General features: G+C 43.7%; 1 protein-coding gene across 1 annotated transcript in view; it reads left to right on the forward strand.

Annotated features, from left to right (window-relative positions):
- Nucleotides 1–22027, forward strand: part of LOC311143637 (tomoregulin-2-like) — a gene marked incomplete at both ends in the record, with an annotated part of 189724 nt that overhangs the window by 13375 nt on the left and 154322 nt on the right. The window contains one exon of the mRNA XM_084179505.1: nt 11977–12086. Within this exon, the coding sequence (XP_084035631.1) occupies nt 11977–12086 (110 nt within the window). The remainder of the gene's footprint in view (nt 1–11976; nt 12087–22027) is intronic.

Here is a 22027-nt window from a genome sequence, read left to right on the forward strand (position 1 = left end):
CATCTCAACATCAACTGTTCAGAGGAGACTGTGTGAATCAGGCTTTCATGGTCTAATTGCTGCAAAGATACCACTACTTAAGGACACCAATAATAAGAAGAGACTTGCTTGGGCCAAGAAACACGAGCAATGGACATTAGACTGGTGGAAGTTTGTCCTTTGGTCTGGAGTCCAAATTGGTGATTTTTGGTTCCAACCGCCGTGTCTTTGTCAGACGCGGTGTGGGTGAACAGATGATCTCCGCGTGTGTTTTCCACCGTAAAGCACAGAGGAGGAGGTCTTATGTTATGGGGGTGCTTTGATGGTGACACTGTCTGTGATTTATTTAGAATTCAAGGCACACTTAATCTGCATGGCTAACACAGCATTCTGCAGCAATACGCCATCCCATCTGGTTTGGGCTTAGTGGGACTATCATTTGTTTTTCAACAGGACAATAACCCAACAAACCTCCAGGCTGTGTAAGGGCTATTTTACCAAGAAGGAGAGTGATGGAGTGCTGCATCAGATGACCTGGCCTCCACAATCCCCCGACCTCAACCAAATTGAGATGGTTTGGAAGTCGGACGGCAGAGTGAAGGAAAAGCAGCCAACAAGTGCTCAGCATATGTGGGAACTCCTTCAAGACTGTTGGAAAAGCATTCCAGGTAAAGCTGGTTGAGAGAATGCCAAGAGTGTGCAAAGCTTTCATCAAGGCAAAGGGTGGCTATTTGAAGAATCTCAAATATAACATGTATTTAGATTTGTTTAACACTTTTGTGGTTACTACATGATTCCATATGTGTTATTTCATAGTTTTGATGTCTTCACTATTATTCTACAATGTAGAAAATAGTAAAAAAATTAAGAAAAACCCTTGAATGAGTAGGTGTGTCCAAACTTTTGACTGGTAGTGTACTTTGAAGCATGCCTCTTAATATTAAGTAAAACATCCAGGTTTCAAACAATGAAGGAACAGGAAAAATATATCGATGCTAAGGATAGGCCTAACCGTCTTCTGTTAACCTAGATGTAAAGGCTTTTCCAAAAATGTTAATTACACTGAACAAAAACATAAACGCAACATGTAAAGTGTTGGTCCCATGTTTCATGAGCTGAAATATAAGATCCCAGAAATTTGACATATGCACAAAAAGCTTATTTTGCAAACATTTTGGTGTTAGTGAGCATTTCTTCTTTGCCAAGATAATCCATCCACCTGACAGGTGTGGCATAGCAAGAATGCGAGGAATGTCCACCAGAGCTTTTGCCAGAGAATTGAATGGTCATTCTCTACCAATGTCGTTTTAGAGAATTTGGCAATACGTCCAACCGGCCTCACAACTACAGACCACATGTAACCACGCCAGCCCAGGACCTCCACATCTGGCTTCTTCACCTGCAGGATCGTCTGATACCAACCACCCGGAAAGCTGCTGAAACTGTGGGTTTGCGGAACCAAAGAAATTCTGCACAAACTTTCAGAAACCGTCTCAGGGAAGCTCATCTGCATGCTCGTCATACTCACCAGGGTCTTGACCTGACTTCAGTTATGGCGGCGTAACCGACTTCAGTGGGCATTAGCTCACCTTCGATGGCCACTGGCACGCTGGAGAAGTGTGCTCTTCACAGATGAATCCCGGTTTCATGCATGAGGCAAATGGTGGTCACACTGGATACTGACTGGTTTTGTAATCCCCGCCCCTACCTTGTTTTTGTAAGGTATCTGTGACCAACAGATGCATATTTGTATTCCCAGTCATGTGAAGTCCATAGATTAGAGGGCCTAATGCATTTATTTCAATTGACTGATATGAACTGTAACTAAACCTTTGAAATTATTGCATGTTGAATTTATGTTTTTGTTCAGTGTAGCTACAAAGTAACCTATGCCTACCTGGCAGTATGATATGATTATTTGCATCAATCCAATTGCCATATGTTTTGCAAACTCCATCTCATGTGCGCTACAGAAACACCGCTAACCAAACAGTGCTAGGTGCCTTCCCCAGTTGAATTAAATGGTAACTACACCTGAAAATATTTATTTGATTATTCCCAGACCTCAAAAGTGGTCTCCTAATGTGGTTTAAGCATTGTTCTGGACTTAAAACATCTGTTGTTGTTTTTCTATTACAAAGTGAAACTTTGAGAGTGAAAACCTGAAACAAATTGGGAAAATATGTGAATTTCTGACTCAGTTGACAGCCTAATTTCTCTATTTCAATAGACATCTTGGATATGCCTGACTGTGAAAGACCAATATGGGATTTATAATTTTAGGTAATTCAGAGTGAATGTCACTGTCATAGAATTATTCACACAGGGCGCTTTTCCTTAGCCGGGGAGGCTGTTTGGGACATTTTTGGCAAGATAATAGTATACCCACGTCTCCAGGTACCATTACACCACTGATGAGATTAATTGTCAAAACACACGTTTTTCACCCACCCTTGCCTCTGTTCTTGGTTACATCTGTAACTTCTCAGAACTGGATTGCAATACTTTCAGCCTAGAAGTGAGAACACAAGAAGCTTTCAGGCTTCACTAATGAATGTCCTAGATGTTGGCAGTCTGTAGTTCTGACTGTGTCTTTTAGTCTTTGACTGGTTATAGCTCTGTGACTATCTAGTAATTTCTCTGATTTTGTCAACGCTAAGACTGTGACTATTGCTTTTTGTGTCTGACGGTCCGGAAAGCACAGCTCTTGAGTCTGTATTCGTATCTGGTATCTATTTGACTTTTTGGCCCCTATTCATTAACAAATAAATGCAGACTGCACTGCAGGTGCGCTCACCAGCAATGAAACCACTACATTTACATTTTAGTCATTTAGCAGACTTTCTTATCCAGAGCGACTTACAGTTAGTGAATACATATTTTTTTATACTGGCCCCCCGTGGGAATCAAACCCACAACCCTGGCGTTGCAAACGCCATGCTCTATCAACTGAGCTACATCCCTGCCGGCCATTCCCTCCCCTACCCTGGACGACGCTGGGCCAATTGTGCGCCGCCCATGAGTCTCCCGGTCGCGGCCGGCTGCGACAGAGCCTGGATTCGAACCAGAATCTCTAGTGGAACAGTTAGCACTGCGATGCAGTGCCTTAGACCACTGCGCCACTCAGGAGACACTACACCCCACAAGCTGTAGAAACTAGTTGTCACAAGCTATCCCCTTATCCTCTGAGACATTGTCATTAGATATTGACACATACAGTGGGGAAAAAAAGTATTTAGTCAGCCACCAATTGTGCAAGTTCTCCCACTTAAAAAGATGAGAGAGGCCTGTAATTTTCATCATAGGTACACGTCAACTATGACAGACAAATTGAGAAAAAAAATCCAGAAAATCACATTGTAGGATTTTTTATGAATTTATTTGCAAATTATGGTGGAAAATAAGTATTTGGTCACCTACAAACAAGCAATATTTCTGGCTCTCACAGACCTGTAACTTCTTCTTTAAGATGCTCCTCTGTCCTCCACTCGTTACCTGTATTAATGGCACCTGTTTGAACTTGTTATCAGTATAAAAGACACCTGTCCACAACCTCAAACAGTCACACTCCAAACTCCACTATGGCCAAGACCAAAGAGCTGTCAAAGGACACCAGAAACAAAATTGTAGACCTGAACCAGGCTGCGAAGACTGAATCTGCAATAGGTAAGCAGCTTGGTTTGAAGAAATCAACTGTGGGAGCAATTATTAGGAAATGGAAGACATACAAGACCACTGATAATCTCCCTCGATCTGGGGCTCCACGCAAGATCTCACCCCGTGGGGTCAAAATGATCACAAGAACGGTGAGCAAAAATCCCAGAACCACACGGGGGGACCTAGTGAATGACCTGCAGAGAGCTGGGGCCAAAGTAACAAAGCCTACCATCAGTAACACACTACGCCGCCAGGGACTCAAATCCTGCAGTGCCAGACGTGTCCCCCTGCTTAAGCCAGTACATATCCAGGCCCGTCTGAAGTTTGCTAGAGTGCATTTGGATGATCCAGAAGAGGATTGGGAGAATGTCATATGGTCAGATGAAACCAAAATATAACTTTTTGGTAAAAACTCAACTCGTTGTGTTTGGAGGACAAAGAATGCTGAGTTGCATCCAAAGAACACCATACCTACTGTGAAGCATGGGGGTGGAAACATCATGCTTTGGGGCTGTTTTTCTGCAAAGGGACCAGGACGACTGATCCGTGTAAAGGAAAGAATGAATGGGGCCATGTATCGTGAGATTTTGAGTGAAAACCTCCTTCCATCAGCAAGGGCATTGAAGATGAAACGTGGCTGGGTCTTTCAGCATGACAATGATCCCAAACACACCGCCCGGGCAACGAAGGAGTGGCTTCGTAAGAAGCATTTCAAGGTCCTGGAGTGGCCTAGCCAGTCACCAGATCTCAACCCCATAGAAAATCTTTGGAGGGAGTTGAAAGTCCGTGTTGCCCAGCGACAGCCCCAAAACATCACTGCTCTAGAGGAGATCTGCATGGAGGAATGGGCCAAAATACCAGCAACAGTGTGTGAAAACCTTGTGAAGACTTACAGAAAACGTTTGACCTGTGTCATTGCCAACAAAGGGTATATAACAAAGTATTGAGAAACTTTTGTTATTGACCAAATACTTATTTTCCACCATAATTTGCAAATAAATTCATAAAAAATCCTACAATGTGATTTTCTGGATTTTTTTTTCTCATTTTGTCAGTCATATTTGACTTGTACATATGATGAAAATTACAGGCCTCTCTCATCTTTTTAAGTGGGAGAACTTGCACAATTGGTGGCTGACTAAATACTTTTTTCCCCCACTGTAACTACACCTGTCCTTAAAATACAGCGAAACATTCTGAGTAAACCCACAGTGGGGTTTACCTTTATCTTAGATTGATTGTTACTGCTTTTGTGTCTTTTCATATGACATTTACTATTTCAAAACATTTACAGTCAACAATTGGAGTGTAGTAATTACTCCCTAAGTGTATTGGAAATCTTTATCTTTCAAAATGTAATGTATTTATCTTTCAAAATGTTGTGCTGCAGACAGTTCAAAGGAATTGAAAAATGTCATGCTGCTTTGTTGTATTTTCTACAAATTGAACACACATTTCTGCAATTCATTTGTCTGTTTAATATGTTTATACTGTATATCAGCCATACTCAACAGGCGGACCCAGAACGGGTTCAGTTCGGACCGCGGGTCCCACATTTCTTACTGCTGTTGAGAGTTGTAATAGTAGAATGCACAAGGTGCAATTTCTAAATTTGATTTCCTCTTGTTATGTCATTCACTGAATTAACTTAGAGAGCTATTTATAACCTGTCAGAAATGTCCAGTTAGTCCAGTTAAAATTTGTTGAATTGCAGGACATTTCTCTCCACAAACAAGAGAGGTGTAAACAGTTTGGGGTTGCATGGGTTGCGATAAATGACAATATCCATTTAAACCTTTGCCACATAGGACATTTGTGTGACCAGACCTTCTCAAATAGTAGTTAAGTACCGCTGCTGTACATAAACATGTACAGTACTCCTACACTCAGTTATATATTAATGATGACTATTGATGATAATGTGGTACAATTTCTAAAGGCAGCATTCCCAGAGCTATTTTTGACAGGTATGAGAAATTACCTCTCTAACCTCTTGGGTCACTGCTCATGTGTCACATCTGACACCTGCTTAGTAAATCCTTATTCAATTTGCATGCCATGTATTTACTATCATATTACCCCAGAAAACACAACTTGAAGTGATTTAGGCCAATTGTTTTCTGTCAACGGTAGAAGAGAAATAGCTCCATATTTGCGCGTGAGTCAAGTTTATATTGCAAAGGAGTGTGTCTGTGGTGATAATGGATACTTGCAAATTTCAAGATGTAGGGTATTTTAGGGCTATTTTGTTGAAATTAGCTATTTGCCATTTTTCCCATTCCTTCTGGGAGTCAAGAATGCTGAGGTTATTCTGGATAGCCTTCTGTATTTGCCATAAATACTGTGAGATATGAACACTGCCGGACTTTAGAACCCTCCCATGGTATGAAAAGTCTGACAAGTTTGATTTTGCAGTGTTGTATCCCTTTAAGTGGGCATTTGTGACCGACCGTTTCGATTCGGTATTATGTAGCAACATTTGAAATGGTGTTTTTTACATTGGATAAAAGTAGAGACTCAGAGCTAGAACATGGTATATCATACACTACAGTTGAGGAACAATGGGAAAGTAATTCTGCTTTGAATGTTGATAAACTTGTAACCTCACTTCGGAGAAAATGGTCCTTGAATGTTTTGGTACACCTACTGGAGAGCTCTTCTTTGTCTACACCCATTCAGCATCGTTCATACCCTCTTAAGCTTTAGCCCCACCCAGCTCTTTAAGGATTCACATGAGGCCATGTACAAAACAACCAAAGAGTTCAAGACACCAGCCATATTCAATGGGTGTTGAGCATTCATGAATTTGTCTGGCACACTCAGACGAGTGCTCTGAAATCGGATTAGATAGCCAGAGCGAATTTACCAGCTACGTCTATTGACAATTGTCGCAGTGACATCATGAATATTCTATTGAAATGGTTACTTGCATAGTGGAGTCTTTTGTTTAGACATGTAGCTAGCTAGCTAAACAACGAACCATAATCCCAACTCATAACATTACTACCCTGCATGAATCTGCAGGTAGCTAACCAACCAGGATCAATGTTAGCTTGCTAGCTAACAGTACGCTTTAACTTGAAATGAAAACGGCTTTCTGACTAAATTAGAAACGTGTAATATCTGAAAATGTAGCTAGCTAGACTATCTTACCCGTATACATGGATGGACACTTCTCCCTCTCTGTCACGGATGCCATGGTTGCCTTAGTTTGAAGATGTAATCCGTACACCAGCGTTTTATACAACAGCCTTCTGTGTGTTCTCTTTTCGACTCCGTCTGCATATTTGCAATCAAACACCAGAATTTTATCCATCTCCTTAGCTATTATACTCTAATTCCACTGTGCATTCCACTGATTTCAAAACTCGGTCCTGCAGAAAGTGGAGAGCAACACAATTGCAGCTCTACTACATGATATCTTTTTAAAAAAGCAGCGTTAGAAAGGATTAAATGCACATACTGAACAGCTCATGTTATAGACAGAACTTGCTACATGGCAGCCCAATCCGAACTCATCTCTCTGCATTTTAAGCTAAACGTTCTGATCTGTTGAGTCAGCCTAATTGCTTAACATATTTTTTTTTTTATGCTAGTGGTAGTATTAATTTGGGATCTATCGCATCCCACAACTGTCCCAGACTATGTTTGGAATATTTATTTCTCGCACAGAATAGAATAGGTGAACTTTTGTACTATGGGGGAGAAAGACCCGATCACGTGATGGAGAGCCATGTGAGTGATAGTTGCTTCAGAGCACGCATCCGGGAGAGGGGAATTATAATTATTATATTCAGCCCAAGGGCACAACGGCCACAGGCATTGATTTTGTTAGGGGACATAATGGCCACACAAAGGGGATGCCGCCAGGAAATTCAAGGCATTATCAAGTGCTAGTCAAATTGTGAATGAGAGACTGATTAAGTGTGTACAGCCTGCACGAAAAAACAAAGCAGAGCTCATGCCTTTCATGCAACTTTTTTCAAATGATCAATAGAGTTGCATCATGCAGCCTTAGAATGTATAAAAAATCTAAACATATAGCCCAACATTTACAGTGAGGGTAAAAAGTATTTGATACCCTGCTGATTTTGTACGTTTGCCCACTGACAAAGACATGATCAGTCTATAATTTTAATGGTAGGTTTATTTGAACTGTGAGAGACAGAATAACAACATAAAAATCCAGAAAAACGCATGTCAAAAATGATATAAATTGATTTGCATTTTAATGGGGGAAATAATATTTGACCCCTCTGCAAAACATGACTTAGTACTTGGTGGTAAAACCCTTGTTAACAATCACAGAGGTCAGATGTTTCTTGTAGTTGGCCACCAGGTTTGCACACATCTCAGGAGGTATTTTGTTCCACTCCTCTTTGCAGATCTTCTCCAAGTCATTAAGGTTTCGAGGCTGACGTTTGGCAACTCAAACCTTCAGCTCCATCCACAGATGTTCTATGGGATTAAGGTCTGGAGACTGGCTAGGCCACTCCAGGACCTTAATGTGCTTCTTCTTGAGCCACTCCTTTGTTGCCTTGGCCATGTGTTTTGGGTCATTGTCATGCTGGAATACCCATCCACAACCCATTTTCAATGCCCTGGCTGAGGGAAGGAGGTTCTCACCCAAGATTTGACGGTACATGGCCCCGTCCATCGTCCTTTGATGCAGTGAAAATTACCTGTCCCCTTATCAGAAAAACACCCCCAAAGCATAATGTTTCCACCTCCATGTTTGACGGTGGGGATGGTGTTCTTGGGGTCAAAGGCAGCATTCCTCCTCCTCCAAACATGGCGAGTTGAGTTGATGCCAAAGAGCTCGATTTTGGTCTCATCTGACCACAACACTTTCACCCAGTTCTCCTCTGAATCAGTCAGATGTTCATTGGCAAACTTCAGACAGCCCTGTATATGTGCTTTCTTGAGCAGGGGGACCTTGCGGGCGCTGCAGGATTTCAGTCTTTCACGGCGTAGTGTGTTACCAATTGTTTTCTTGGTGACTATGGTCCCAGCTGCCTTGAGATCATTGACAAGATCCTCCCGTGTAGTTCTGGGCTGATTCCTCACCGTTAAGTGTGCTCCTAATCTCAGCTCGTTACCTGTATAAAAGACACCTGGGAGCCAGAAATCTTTCTGATTGAGAGGGGGTCAAATACTTATTTCCCTCATTAAAATGCAAATCAATTTATGACATTTTTGACATGCGTTTTTCTGGATTTTTTTGTTGTTATTCTGTCTCTCACTGTTCAAATAAACCTACCATTAAAATTATAGACTGATCATTTCTTTGTCAGTGGGCAAACGTACATAATCAGCAGGGGATCAAATACTTTTTTCCCTCACTGTATATCACAACTAAAGTTACATAAATAACTCTAAATTAAGCATATCGGAGTACCTGTTTCTTTGTTAATCGCTCAACACAGAATAACCGCATGTGCGCACTCCCTCAAATCATTTGGAGAAAATATCCTTTCTATTTTATTCAGCTTTGTTCAATTGTATTCTTCATACTATAAAATTATGTAAAATAATGCCATGGAATTGTAAGCAAATCCTGTCTGCCAAATGAACTAGTGTAGCCCACAGCCATATGGCATAGACAGATCAGGGCTTAACAGAAGGACAACTCAGAGTATGCTATTATGTTCTTCTGAAAATACTACATTTTCTTCATATCATGTTTCTTAGACCTGTCGAAAATAAATTATGGATTTATTGTGATGGTGTAGGCTATATTACATGGATTTAAAATGTAGATGTTCCAAAGTTCTGCATCAGTGGCTTGTAGGCTATTCGTGGAAGCCAGGAGATGCTAAATATGTTTATGTTTATTAACAGAAAATTACAGTGAGACCGGCAGTTAGTTGCTTGACAATCACAGGCTGACAAAATTCCATGACCGCCACAGCCCTAGTCTCACCACATATCTGATGAAAATGGGAAGTAAATACATTATATTCAGTATTATGTTAAAATATGCCATTCCTTAGCCTATATTATAGGCCAAATAGTATGGAGCATGGAACTTACTTAATGATATGCTCCTGCTTGCATTTACATGCAGCTTTCGAAATTAGAATTGTGGAATGAATTTTAGAAACCATGACATTGTACATTTAATGCATAAGTATGAAATTGTGGCAATAATAGCACTCTTTTTGTGTTTTTGTTTTGTATAAAAGACTAAGGCTTCTTGATTTCGAATGGACACTTTAAAACCACTTTGATATGTGGGTGCTATTTGTAAGCAATGGGCTCAGGTAGAATAATAGCCCAGAGCTTTCTGTCGTGCCTCGTGCCCATGTAACTGCCTAATTCAGACTGAATTGGATCAAATCCAAAATGTCATCCTATTCCCTATACATTGCACTACTTTTAGGTGCCATTTGGGATGCAGATGCAGTGCCAACCTTGTTATGTAAAGCCAGACAGAACTTACTTCCCTAAAGACAAAGAAAGACTGTTTCAAAATGTAGCATGGCTAATGGAAGACAGCAAAAACATTTGTTCAGTCATTCAATTGTTTTTCCAATTGACTTTGCTTTCTTTTTCGATGGTATACAGTACCAGTCAAAAGTTTGGACATACCTACTCATTCAAGGGTTTTTCTTTATTTTTTAAAATTTTCTACATTGTAGAATAATAGTGATGGCATTAAAACTATGAAATAACACATATGAAATCATGTAGTAACCAAAAAAGTTTTAAACAAATCAAAACATATTTTATATTTTAGATTCTTCAAAGCAGCCACCCTTTGCCTTGATGACAGCTTTGCACACACTTGGCATTCTCTCAACCAGCCTCATGAGGAATGCTTTTCCAACAGTCTTGAAGGAGTTCGCACATATGCTGAGCACTTGTTGGCTGCTTTTCCTTCACTCTGCGGTCCAACTCATCCCAAACCATCTCAATTGGGTTGAGGTCGGGGGATTGTGGAAGCCAGGTCATCAGTTCACTCCATCACTCTCCTTCTTGGTCAAGTAGCCCTTACACAGCCTGGAGGTGTGTTGGGTCATTGTCCTGTTGAAAAACAAATGATTGTCCCACTAAGCGCAAACCAGATGGGATGGCGTATCGCTGCAGAATGCAGTGTTAGTCATGCTGGTTAAATAAATCACAGACAGTGTCACCATCAAAGCACCCACACACCATAACACCTCCTCCTCTGTGCTTTACGGTGGAAAACACACATGCGGAGATCATCCGTTCACCAACACCGCATCTCACAAAGACACGGCGGTTGGAACCAAAAATCTCCAATTTGGACTCCAGACCAAAGGACAAACTTCCACCAGTCTAATATCCATTGCTTGTGTTTCTTGGCCCAAGCAAGTCTCTTCTTCTTATTGGTGTCCTTTAGTAGTGGTTTATTTGAAGCAATTCGACCATGAAAGCCTGATTCACACAGTCTCCTCTGAACAGTTGATTTTGAAATGTGTTACTTGAACTCTGTGAATCATTTATTTGGGCTGCAATTTCTGAGGCTGGTAACTCTAATTAACTTATCTTCTGCAGCAGAGGTAACTCTGGGTCTTCCTTTCCTGTGGCAGTCCTCATGAGAGCCAGTTTCATCATAGTGCTTGATGATTTTTGTGACTGCACTTGAAGAAACTTTAAAAGTTCTTGAAAGTTTTTGTATTGACTGACCTTCATGTCTTAAAATATATTTTTATTTGTTTAACGCTTTTTTGGTTACTACATGATTCCATATGTGTTATTTCATAGTTTTGATGTCGTCACTCTTATTCTACAATGTAGAACATTTTAAAAAATAAATAAAAACCCTTGAATGAGTAGGTGTGTCCAAACTTTTGACTGGTACTGTATGTTAAATGCGATTATTACACAGCTCAAAATGTAGACCTTAGAAAGCTGTTCTTGGCGCCATTCGGTAGGCATCAAATCCCGACGGTTCTTGTGTTTACCAAGTCTCTCTCACAAAAGTTTAATCTCAATGGGATTGTATAGATAAATGTAAAATATTTTGTGTCATTGTTTTATTTTATTTTAAATGTATAATGAGCTACTAAAGATCGTAATAAACACTAAACATACAAATTGAACACAACCACTAATGACTCTGCTAAGAGATTTGGGATGCATACCAAATGGGACCATATTCCCTATATAGTGCACTACTTTTGACCAGGGCTTATTGGGCACTTCTGAAAAGTAGTGCACTGTAGACAATAGGGTGCCATTAGGGACGTGGCCTTGGACTCATCGGCATAATGAAAAAAATAATGCATTGGGTGAATAATCTACCTCCCACTTTTGCTTCAGTATGTTTATGCATTCAGCTAACGTTTTATTATTTGTGTTTTTACATGGCAGGTTTTGATGACCGGGACACAGACCTCTTCTTGTGCGACACCAACACCTGCAAGTTTGACGGAGAGTGTTTGAGAATTGGAGAGACAGTGACGTGCATCTGCAACTTCAAGGTAAGACATTGTTCAATGTTTTATTCTCAGAAAATGTTTTGGGCAAAAGTTGCATATTCTTCTTTTCATATGCAGTGATCATTATTGCCACCTCATTTGGTTGGAGTTGGATTTTATGGCGGGCTGCCAGTTTGTTGTTTTTCAAATTAAGATGTTGGATTTTAATGTACAAAATATTCAATTTAAAGGGGAAATCTGTGATTGCTACATCTATTTTGGGACTTTTAAATTCATGATATATAGCCATTGATTCTTGAAGAATATAACTTATGAATGCGTCATGAGCTCAGTTCAACTTATTTCAACTGTCTATCCCTATCATAACCCCCAACATATCATATATACTGCATATATATATATATATATATATATACATATATATATATATATATATATATATATATATATATATATATATATATATATACTTAATACGCTTATTTTACTCCTTTATAAACAATGTAATTGTAAACAAACATTATATAGCCTCAAAACATGGTTAAAAGCATTATTTTGATATCATGGATGGTCAGTCCTTGCATCCATTGCTCTGTCTATGAATTTGAGAGTGGTAAAACTTTTCCAGCACCATCCCTCAGCTGTTAACGGCTTTGTTATTGTTTGAACTGCTGATTGTCCCTGTAAATGTTTGTGTTTTATTGTCGTATACACAAGTCAGTGTTTCTACATCCTTACAGTGCTTCCACTCAGAAATGTGATTGGTGGATGGACCCCAACACCCACTAGCTATCAAGAGGGAGGAGACTACAATGTATAGTAAAGACATAATTTACCACTTCTCATTAAACCGAATGTCACTCTCAATCATGGTGGCTGTTTTATGCATTCCACTTTATTGATGGTAGTGCCATTGACAAAAAAACTGATTTAAATACCCTCATTAGTAACATAAATCCAGTGAATGATGCTGTACTTGACGACGGCTTATGGTTCAGTTTATTACCAATCTATAACAAAAAGGCATCAAACCAGCCATCCATTGATAGATATTTGTATTACTTTTACTTCATTCAAACGATAATGCTTTATATTACCCATGTAAATGATGATACTGAGATAAAGCATAAGGATATGCCTTATGCTTTTCAGCTCGACACCCTCTCGTCCAATGCGACGAGCTTATCAGCACACCCAGCGCCGAAGCTCTAGGCAGACGACACTAGATCGGTCGTTTGCTTTAATCTCAATTTCGTACTTCCCTGGGAGCGAACATTAGCAGAAGCGCACAGATAAATGACATTACCTCTCCATTTCTCATCCCCGAGATCTCGCACTGATAGTGGATGTCATTCGGGATAGAGCTCTCTCTGTGAAGCATAGCAAGGAGCGGGTCACACCGCATTCATTTCATACTGACTTAATACTGGTTTGGCCTTGGGTCACGGCCCGCCGTGGCATCCTGTGTCTCTGTATGTATGGATGGGACGGGACCTGATGTCAATGTGCTTAAACCTAATAGCCGCAATGTCTTTATTCCATTAAGCACTGTAATTCAGCAAACATGATTATCTTATAGGGGGAGGCTGTGTACGCCTCCACACACACACACACACAAGACACACACACACACACTTTAAGCCGCTGAGGGATTACGTGCAGTATAGCTGTGAGGAGGAAGTCGGTTTGATCTGCGAGAATCAATGGATGCTATTCAATGGCGGAATGCCCATTCAGCAGCCATTTGACAGGTATCATCACTAACATGTGAAATGAGAATTTGATAGGATAAAACATGATAGAATATGTTTTATCTCCCGTTCATTGCTCTATATCTTGCTTCCCCTTCCTTCTTCTTTCCATCAAACTCCTCTTATCTGTTCCTCCACTCCCTTCCTCGTCCCTCCAGCTGACTTTCTACCCCCTGCCTCTCTACCTCTCGCTCTACACTCTTAGAAAAAGAGTTGCTATCTAGAATCTGAAAGGTTCTTTGACTGTCCCCATAGGAAAACCCTTTGAAGAACCTTTTTTGGTTCCAGGTGGAACACTTTTTGGTTCCAGGTAGAACCCTTTCCACAGAGGGTTCTACATGGAACCCGAAAGGGTTCTACCTGGAACCCAAAATTGTTCTACCTGGAACCAAAAACGGTTCTACCCGGAATCAAAAAGGGACAACAGAAGAACCCTTTTGGTTAGTAGAGGTTCTCTGGATCTGCAAGCCCTCTGAGAGTTCCCTTGGACGGCAGGTAGCCTAGCGGTTAAGAGATTGTGCCAGTAACCAAAATGTTGCTGGCTCAAATCCCTGAACTGACAAGGTGAAAAATCTGTCGATATGCGGTTGAGCAAGGCACTTAACCCTAATTGCTCCTGTAAGTCGCTCTGGATAAGAATGTCTGCTAAATTACTAAAATGTAAATGCTGTCATAGTGAGATGCAAAACTGACTTCTACCTTTGCATGGCAATTGTGCCAATTCAAATCAGTGTAAAGAAGAGCACAGCACTGGTGGCAGCTCCCAGAGCTGTGTCTTTGTGAGCTGATTCAGATTGACTGAAGGGCAATGTCGATAGATGGGCACTCCTTTAGTGTCCATGCTGTTTTAGGTCCTGGAAAAGGCCAGAAGGGCAGTCCTTTGGTGTACGACATAATGCTACTGTAATAGGTGGGCTGTAGATTAACATGTAGTAGTAATAGGAAAATGTTTAGTAGGGTAAACTCAATGGTGAGTGTCAGATATTGGTGGATGCATTAGCCCAACTAACTCATGTGACCATTTTAGAAATTAAGATGAGATCTAAAGAGATTATCCTAAATTTGTCACTCAAGGCAGAAAGCCCTCACAACCCAGCCAGTCCCCCAAACATCCTAATTTAACACCATGAAAATGCATGCAATGTCTGGCCTCCAAGTTGCCTTTTGCCCTTATTCAGTCAAGGCAGTGGGCAGGGTGACTTGGGCAGGGCTCTCTACCCAGGAAGGTAGCATCTGTGGCAGCTCCTTGGCAGCTCTAGCTGGCCTGTCAGACACCATTACAGCAAAGCCCATCTCCGGCGACTGCACTGGAGCCTAATCAAGAGGAGACTGCCAACCAGTTAAAGAGCAGAAGCGCAAGCCAAGCAGCCCCCAGTCTATCTCTCCCCCCAACCGTCAGAGCAGACTAGCATCTGCAACCATGGCAAGGCATCATGGGAGTTTGTCAATCACTCAGACAATGCTCAACACATGTCTGTCTGGGGGATAGGAGGAAAACATCATTGGGTTAGACACAGAACAGATGTTATCCTGGGATGGTGTTCCTCAGGAATTAGCTGTTGGTCCATTGCCTTTTGTTATTGACCCCCACTGACCCCCGCTCCCTCGGATGTGTCTTGGGTAATGTGGAGTTGAGGCGAAGGCTGAGCCAAACCAAATCAACTGAAACTGGGAGTTGTTGTCTGTGCTTCTGGCTCTGTGTTGGAACCAACTTTGGACTAGAAGCAACAATGTACTTTAACACCCACTTTTTGATTGAAGACTGTACAGAGGGGGCCCTTGTAAGATGAGAGAATAAACAACTAATGTTATAGTATCATTGTCGGTGTTTGTCTCTGGGTGTTTGTCTCTTAATGCAGAAACAAACACCCAATGCTATCCGATGCCTCCTCCCGTTTTGCGGCTTGTCTTCACAAAAGCCTTTCTCGGTTGTCTTCTTTTCGCTGATGGAAGGTCAGAGCTTCCCCCCGGTGTGGAGCTAATGATCTGACAAAAGCCCCTGATTTTACGCTCTCTGTCCCCCGAGCTCTGTGCCATGTCAGAAACACTGTAAAAGACATCCATCACGCTCCAAGGTCGGCTGACAGATGAGAGGCCTGCATCAGAGACTGAGACGTGATCTCGGACGAAAACATCTGTCTCCTGTCATGAGCCACAGGTACCCCTGCTTCTGGAACCAGTGAGTCATCTTAGTCCGAGGCTTAAAGAGACGTAGCTTTGATTGGTATGAGCAGACGTAAGAAAAGACTATGCCTCAGGGTCTTTTGAGTGGAAACCGTGTATACCGTGAATACCTCGCATTGTATAGGTCAAATGGTGAAGTGATTCAATGAGAATCAGAACGTGCCATGCAGTGCGGTACCATCCACTGAGGTGAGCCCCAGTTTTGTAGAGATGTTTATTATTGATAGGGGTGAATCATAGCCTTGGGATGTATTTCATAATTGAGAGCTTGCTTTAATGGAGACAGGAAATGCATGAGGCTAGAGTCTGTTAGTGTGTGTCTGTTTCCGTGTGTGTGTTTTATTTTCTGTGTGTTTGTGTGTGTGTGTGTTTGTGCGTACACGTTTGTGATGTTGCGTTGTCGTACAGCAGGAAGATAAACCTTTAACATCACTCACAGTAAACAGAGAGTGATGGTGGCCATGAAAAACTTAATTAAGAGGGGAAAAAACATTGAGAGGGGGCGGATGGATTCTTTACAGGGCAACCGTCCACTGCTTGGCAACCCATGGCCTGGACTTCAAAGAGTTGCGTGACCATGCTGAGTAATTGGCCATAATGTAGCTATAATGGGTCCGGCAGCAGCTGATTAGAATATCAATGTTAATCGCAAATGGTGTGGCTTGTGCTGGTTGACATGGTGCTCTATGGGGTCAAGCTGAGGAGATCTTCAAGTAGGCAACATCTAAAACAAAAGGATATCTGTGAGGTTAATTGGAAAATCACCCGTGCAGGTATCAATTTAGAATCCCATTAATGTTGAATGCAGAGATGTGGTTTTCATATTACAGGTTTATATTTTAGACCCTCACACAAGGTAATGTAAATATATTAATATGATAATTCACTATGTGACAAAAATGACTGCCAATTATGATATTAAACTAACACATAACTTGCTTTAAACACAGTCATGGCCTGGCAATTGTTATTGTCTGTTAATGGTATTTTGATGACATGACATGACATAGGTTTATGCTATTTGTGTATTGCTGAAATGTCTGAAATGTCTGATTTTATTTATTTATTTTGTATATTGATATTGTATCTATGCGTTTAATTGCAAGATAAATATCTATTATGAGGATGATCTCCAATCCCATCTAATCTATTACTAACTGCATCCTATTTTACAAATGTTTGTGCACATATGTTTCCGTTTCCTTTCTCCCTAATATCTCCAATGTCAGGTAAAGACATTCTCAGCTAAGCCAGTTCAGTCTATGTACTGTATGTGTCACGATCGTCGAACACAGAGGACCAAGGCGCAGCGTGGAATGCGAACATACTTTTATTTTTAATGATCACACGAACAAAACAACAAAACGATACGTGACGTCCTTGGCAATAGACACTAACCAAACATGGAACAAGATCCCACAAACACTGTGGCAAAACAGGCTACCTAAGTATTGGTCCCAATCAGAGACAACAAGCAACAGCTGATTCATGTTGCCTCTGATTGAGAACCACACCGGCCAACATAGAAACAAATGAACTAGATAAACAACCTAGCACACAAAACACATAGAAACAACCCACCCTGGCTCAACATAACAGAGTCCCAGAGCCAGGGCGTGACAGTACCCCCCCCCCAAAGGCGCGGACTGCGACCGCGCCAAACATAAACTGAAGAGGGGAGGGCCAGGTTCCGGCTCCAGGCTTGACCCCCACCCTCCAACAAACCCCCCATAGCGCCCCTGGTCCGGTCTGGCCCTGCTGGCTGGATCTGGACTGGACATTGGTGGAGCGGATCGCTCAGGCTCCGATGTGGAGCAGCTAACCGGTACCTGACCAGGCACCGGTGACCCAGGCACGGGCTGTGCCGGACTGACGGCTTGGTGCGGGGAGCAGGAACAGGCCGGACCGGGCTGACGACGCGCACCATTGGCTTGGTGCGGGGAGCAGGGATGGGCCGAACCGGGCTGACGAAGCGCACCACTGGCTTGGTGCGGGGAGCAGGAACAGGCCGGACCGGGCTGACGATGCGCACCACAGGCTTGGTGCGGGGAGCAGGGACGGGCCGAACCGGGCTGACGAAGCGCACCACTGGCTTGGTGCAGGGAGCAGGAACGGACCAAAACGGGCTGACGACGCGCACCACTGGCTTGGTGCGGGAAGCAGGAACGGGCCGGACCGGGCTGGCGACGCGCACCACAGGCTCGGTGCGAGGGACAGGAACAAGCCGGACCGTACTGGGGACACACACCACTGGCCCTACGCGGGGATCAGGAACGGGCCGGACCGGACTGGCAACACACCCCAGTACCTCTCGCCGTGCCTCTACATTCTCCTTCCCCCTGGTGACCAGTGACTCCCGTAACCTGGCGGCCTCCTTTGCCAAGGAGGCCTCCTTTGCCATGGAACAAGATCCCACAAACACTGTGGCAAAACAGGCTACATAAGTATGGTTCCCAATCAGAGACAACAAGCAACAGCTGATTCACGTTGCCTCTGATTGAGAACCACACCGGCCAACATAGAAACAAATGAACTAGATAAACAACCTAGCACACAAAACACATAGAAACAACCCACCCTGGCTCAACATAACAGAGTCCCAGAGCCAGGGCGTGACAGTATGTAACCAGGTCTAGGTAGAAATAGTATTTATTTTCTTTCAAACTTTATGCATGCTTAATTTCACTTGTGTGTATTTGGCGAGTGATTTGAAAGGAGTCAGGTGCAGGAGGGTAAATCACAGAATAAAAGGGTTTATTCCGAAGGCACAGCGGTACGCAGCAATGCGTCAAACACTCCAGTGTGTAATCAGGCGCACTGGGAAACAACAAGGCACACGGGTGAATATCCCGGTGATACAAAATACAAGGAGCTCCACCGAGCTAAACTAACCTCCACAATAAACAATCACACACAAAGACAAGAGGGCAGAGGGAACACTTATACAGGTACTGATGAGGGGATATGAACCAGGTGTGTGTAATAAACAAGACAAAACAAATGGAATTATGAGATGAGGAGCGGCAGTGGCTAGAAGGCCGGTGACGATGAACGCCGAAGCCTGCCCGAACAAGGAGAGGAGGCAGCTTCGGAGGAAGTTGTGACAGTAACCCCCCGACGCGCAGCTCCAGCAGCGTGCTGACACCGGCCTCGGGGACGGCCAGGAGGACACGGAGCAGAGCGAGCCGGATGGTGACGATGGAAATCCCGTAACAGGGAGGAATCGAGGATATCCCTCACCGGGACACAGCAGCGCTCCTCCGGACCGTACCCCTCCCACTCCACGAGGTACTGAAGGCCCCCCACCCGATGCCTCGAATCAAGGATGGAACGGACGGAGTACGCCGGGGCCCCCTCGATGTCCAGAGAGGGCGGAGGGACCTCCCGCACCTCAGACTTCTGGAGCGGACCAGCCACCACCGGCCTGAGGAGAGTAACATGAAACGAGGGTTTAATACGATAATCTGGAGGGAGTAGTAACCTATAGGTAACCTAATTATTCTCCTCAGGACTTTGAACGGCCCCACAAACCGCAGTCTCAGCTTCCGGCAGGGCAGGTGGAGGGGCAGATTCCGGGTCGAGAGCCAGACCCGGTCACCCGGTACAAAGACTGGGGCCTCACTGCGGTGGAGGTCAGCGTTGGCCTTCTGGCGACGCACGGCACGCTGGAGATGGACGTGAGCAGCGTTCCACGTCTCCTCCGCATGCCGAAGCCAGTCATCCACCGCAGGAGCTTCGGTCTGGCTCTGATGCCACGGTGCCAGAACCGGCTGATAACCTAAAACCTGCCCATTAGGTCAGGCTGAGCGAGACCCCCAGATATTCCATGAACGCCTTCCAGACCCTGGCTGTAATCTGGGGACCCCGGTCAGACACTACGTCCTCTGGCACCCCGTAGTGCTGGAAGACGTGAGTAAACAGGGCCACCGCAGTCTGCAGGGCCGTGGGTAGACCGGGCAGAGGAAGGAGGTGGCAGGCTTTTGAAAAGCGGTCCACAACGACCAGGATGGTAGTGTTACCCTGAGAGAGGGGATGATCAGTAAGAAAGTCAATACACAAGTTGGACCATGGCCATTGTGGAACTGGTAAGGGATGTCACTTACCCGCTGGGAGGTGCCTAGGCGCATTACTCTGGGTGCACACCGAGCAGGAGGAGACATACACCCTCACGTCCTTAGCCAAGGTAGACCACCAGTACTTTCTGATCAGGCAGCGCACTGTACGGCCGATACCTGGGTGACCAAATGTGGGGGACGTGTGTGCCCAATAGATCAGACGGTCACGGGCACATACTGCAGCCCAGCTGGGCACTGAGGTGGAGGTGGCTCTGTGCCCGCTCTATGTCCGCATCCATTGCCCACACTACCGGCGCCACAATGCAGGAGGCCGGAGTATGGGGGGTGCTGTCTATTGGCCTCTGCTCTGTGTCGTACAGCCGTGACAGTGAGTCTGGCTTCACGTTCTTCGTACCCGGGATGTAAGACAGTGTCAAATCAAACCGGGTGAAGAATAGGGCCCACCTGGCCTGTCGAGGGTTCAGCCTCCTCGCTGCCCAGATGTACTCCAGGTTACGGTGGTCCATCCAGAAGAGAAAAGGGTGTTTCGCCCCCTCGAGCCAGTGCCTCCACACGGTCAGGGCTCTGACAACAGCCAACAGCTCCCAATCACCAATGTCGTAGTTCTGCTCCGCCGTGCTTAGCTTCTTGGAGAAGAAGTCACAGGGGCTGAGCTTGGGTGGCGTGCCCGAGCATTGAGAGAGGACCTATAGGTTACTACATTTGAGTCAATTGGAGGTGTACCTGTGGATGTATTTCAAGGCCTACCTTCAAACTCAGTGCCTCTTTGCTTGACATGGGAAAATCAAATCAGCCAAGACCTCAGAAAAAAGATTGTAGACCTCCACAAGTCTAGTTCATCCTTGGGAGCAATTACCAAACGCCTGAAGGTACCACGTTCATCTGTACAAACAATAGTACGCAAGTATAAACACCGTGGGACCACGCAGCCGTCATACTGCTCAGGAAGGAGACGCGTTCTGTCTCCTAGAGATTAACGTACTTTGGTGTGAAAAGTGCAAATCAATCCCAGACCAACAGCAAAGGACCTTGTGAAGATGTCATCCTGACTAACTTACCCTCTAAATACACCTCCGCTGTCTTCAACCAGGATCTCAGCGATCACTGCCTTATTGCCTGCGTCAGTAACGGGTCTGCGGTCAAACGACCACCCCTCATCACTGTCAAACGCTCCCTAAAACACTTTAGCGAGCAGGCCTTCCTAACTGACATGGCCCAGGTATCCTGGATGGATATCGATCTCATTCCATCAGTAGAGGATGCCTGGTTGTTCTTTAAAAGTGCTTTCCTCTCAATCTTAAATAAGCATGCCCCATTCAAAAAATTCAGAACTAAGAACAGATATAGCCCCTGGTTCTCCTCAGACTTGACTGCCCTTGACCAGCAGAAAAACATCCTGTGGCGTACTGCATTAGCATCGAATAGCCCCCGCGATATGCAACTTTTCAGGGAAGTTAGGAACCAATATACACAAGCAGTTAGGAAAGCAAAGGCAAGCTTTTTCAAACAGAAATTGACGGTATTAACTGTAAAATACCATATTTGGAGGAGGATTTGTTTTTTCGGGGGAAGTATTACATTTTACAGATGTTGGAATCTGTCTCTTGAGTCTGGAGGGAGTATTAACCTATAGGTAACCTAATTTATTCTCCTCAGGACTTTGAACGGCCCCATCTATGTGTGATGATGATCAAAGGAGGTGGAAGTCCTTTGCTAGGTGCAATATGGGGCTGTGGTCAACATACTCCAAACGTTGGTATGATGTTACTTAGAACCTTCCTTTTTATTATTCTGCAGTGACACCATAGTCTGAATATTGATATTGGTCATTCCTATGTTGAGGACGTTACCTTTATCACCAGGCACTATAAAGTCCATGGAGAATAAGAGCACTTCCTCCAAGCTGCCCACTGCACTGAGGCTAGGAAACACTATCACCACCGACAAATCTACAATAATCGAGAACAAGCAT

Source organism: Coregonus lavaretus (genome assembly GCF_964263955.1).
Source record: "Coregonus lavaretus genome assembly, chromosome: 16".
NCBI lineage: Eukaryota > Metazoa > Chordata > Actinopteri > Salmoniformes > Salmonidae > Coregonus > Coregonus lavaretus.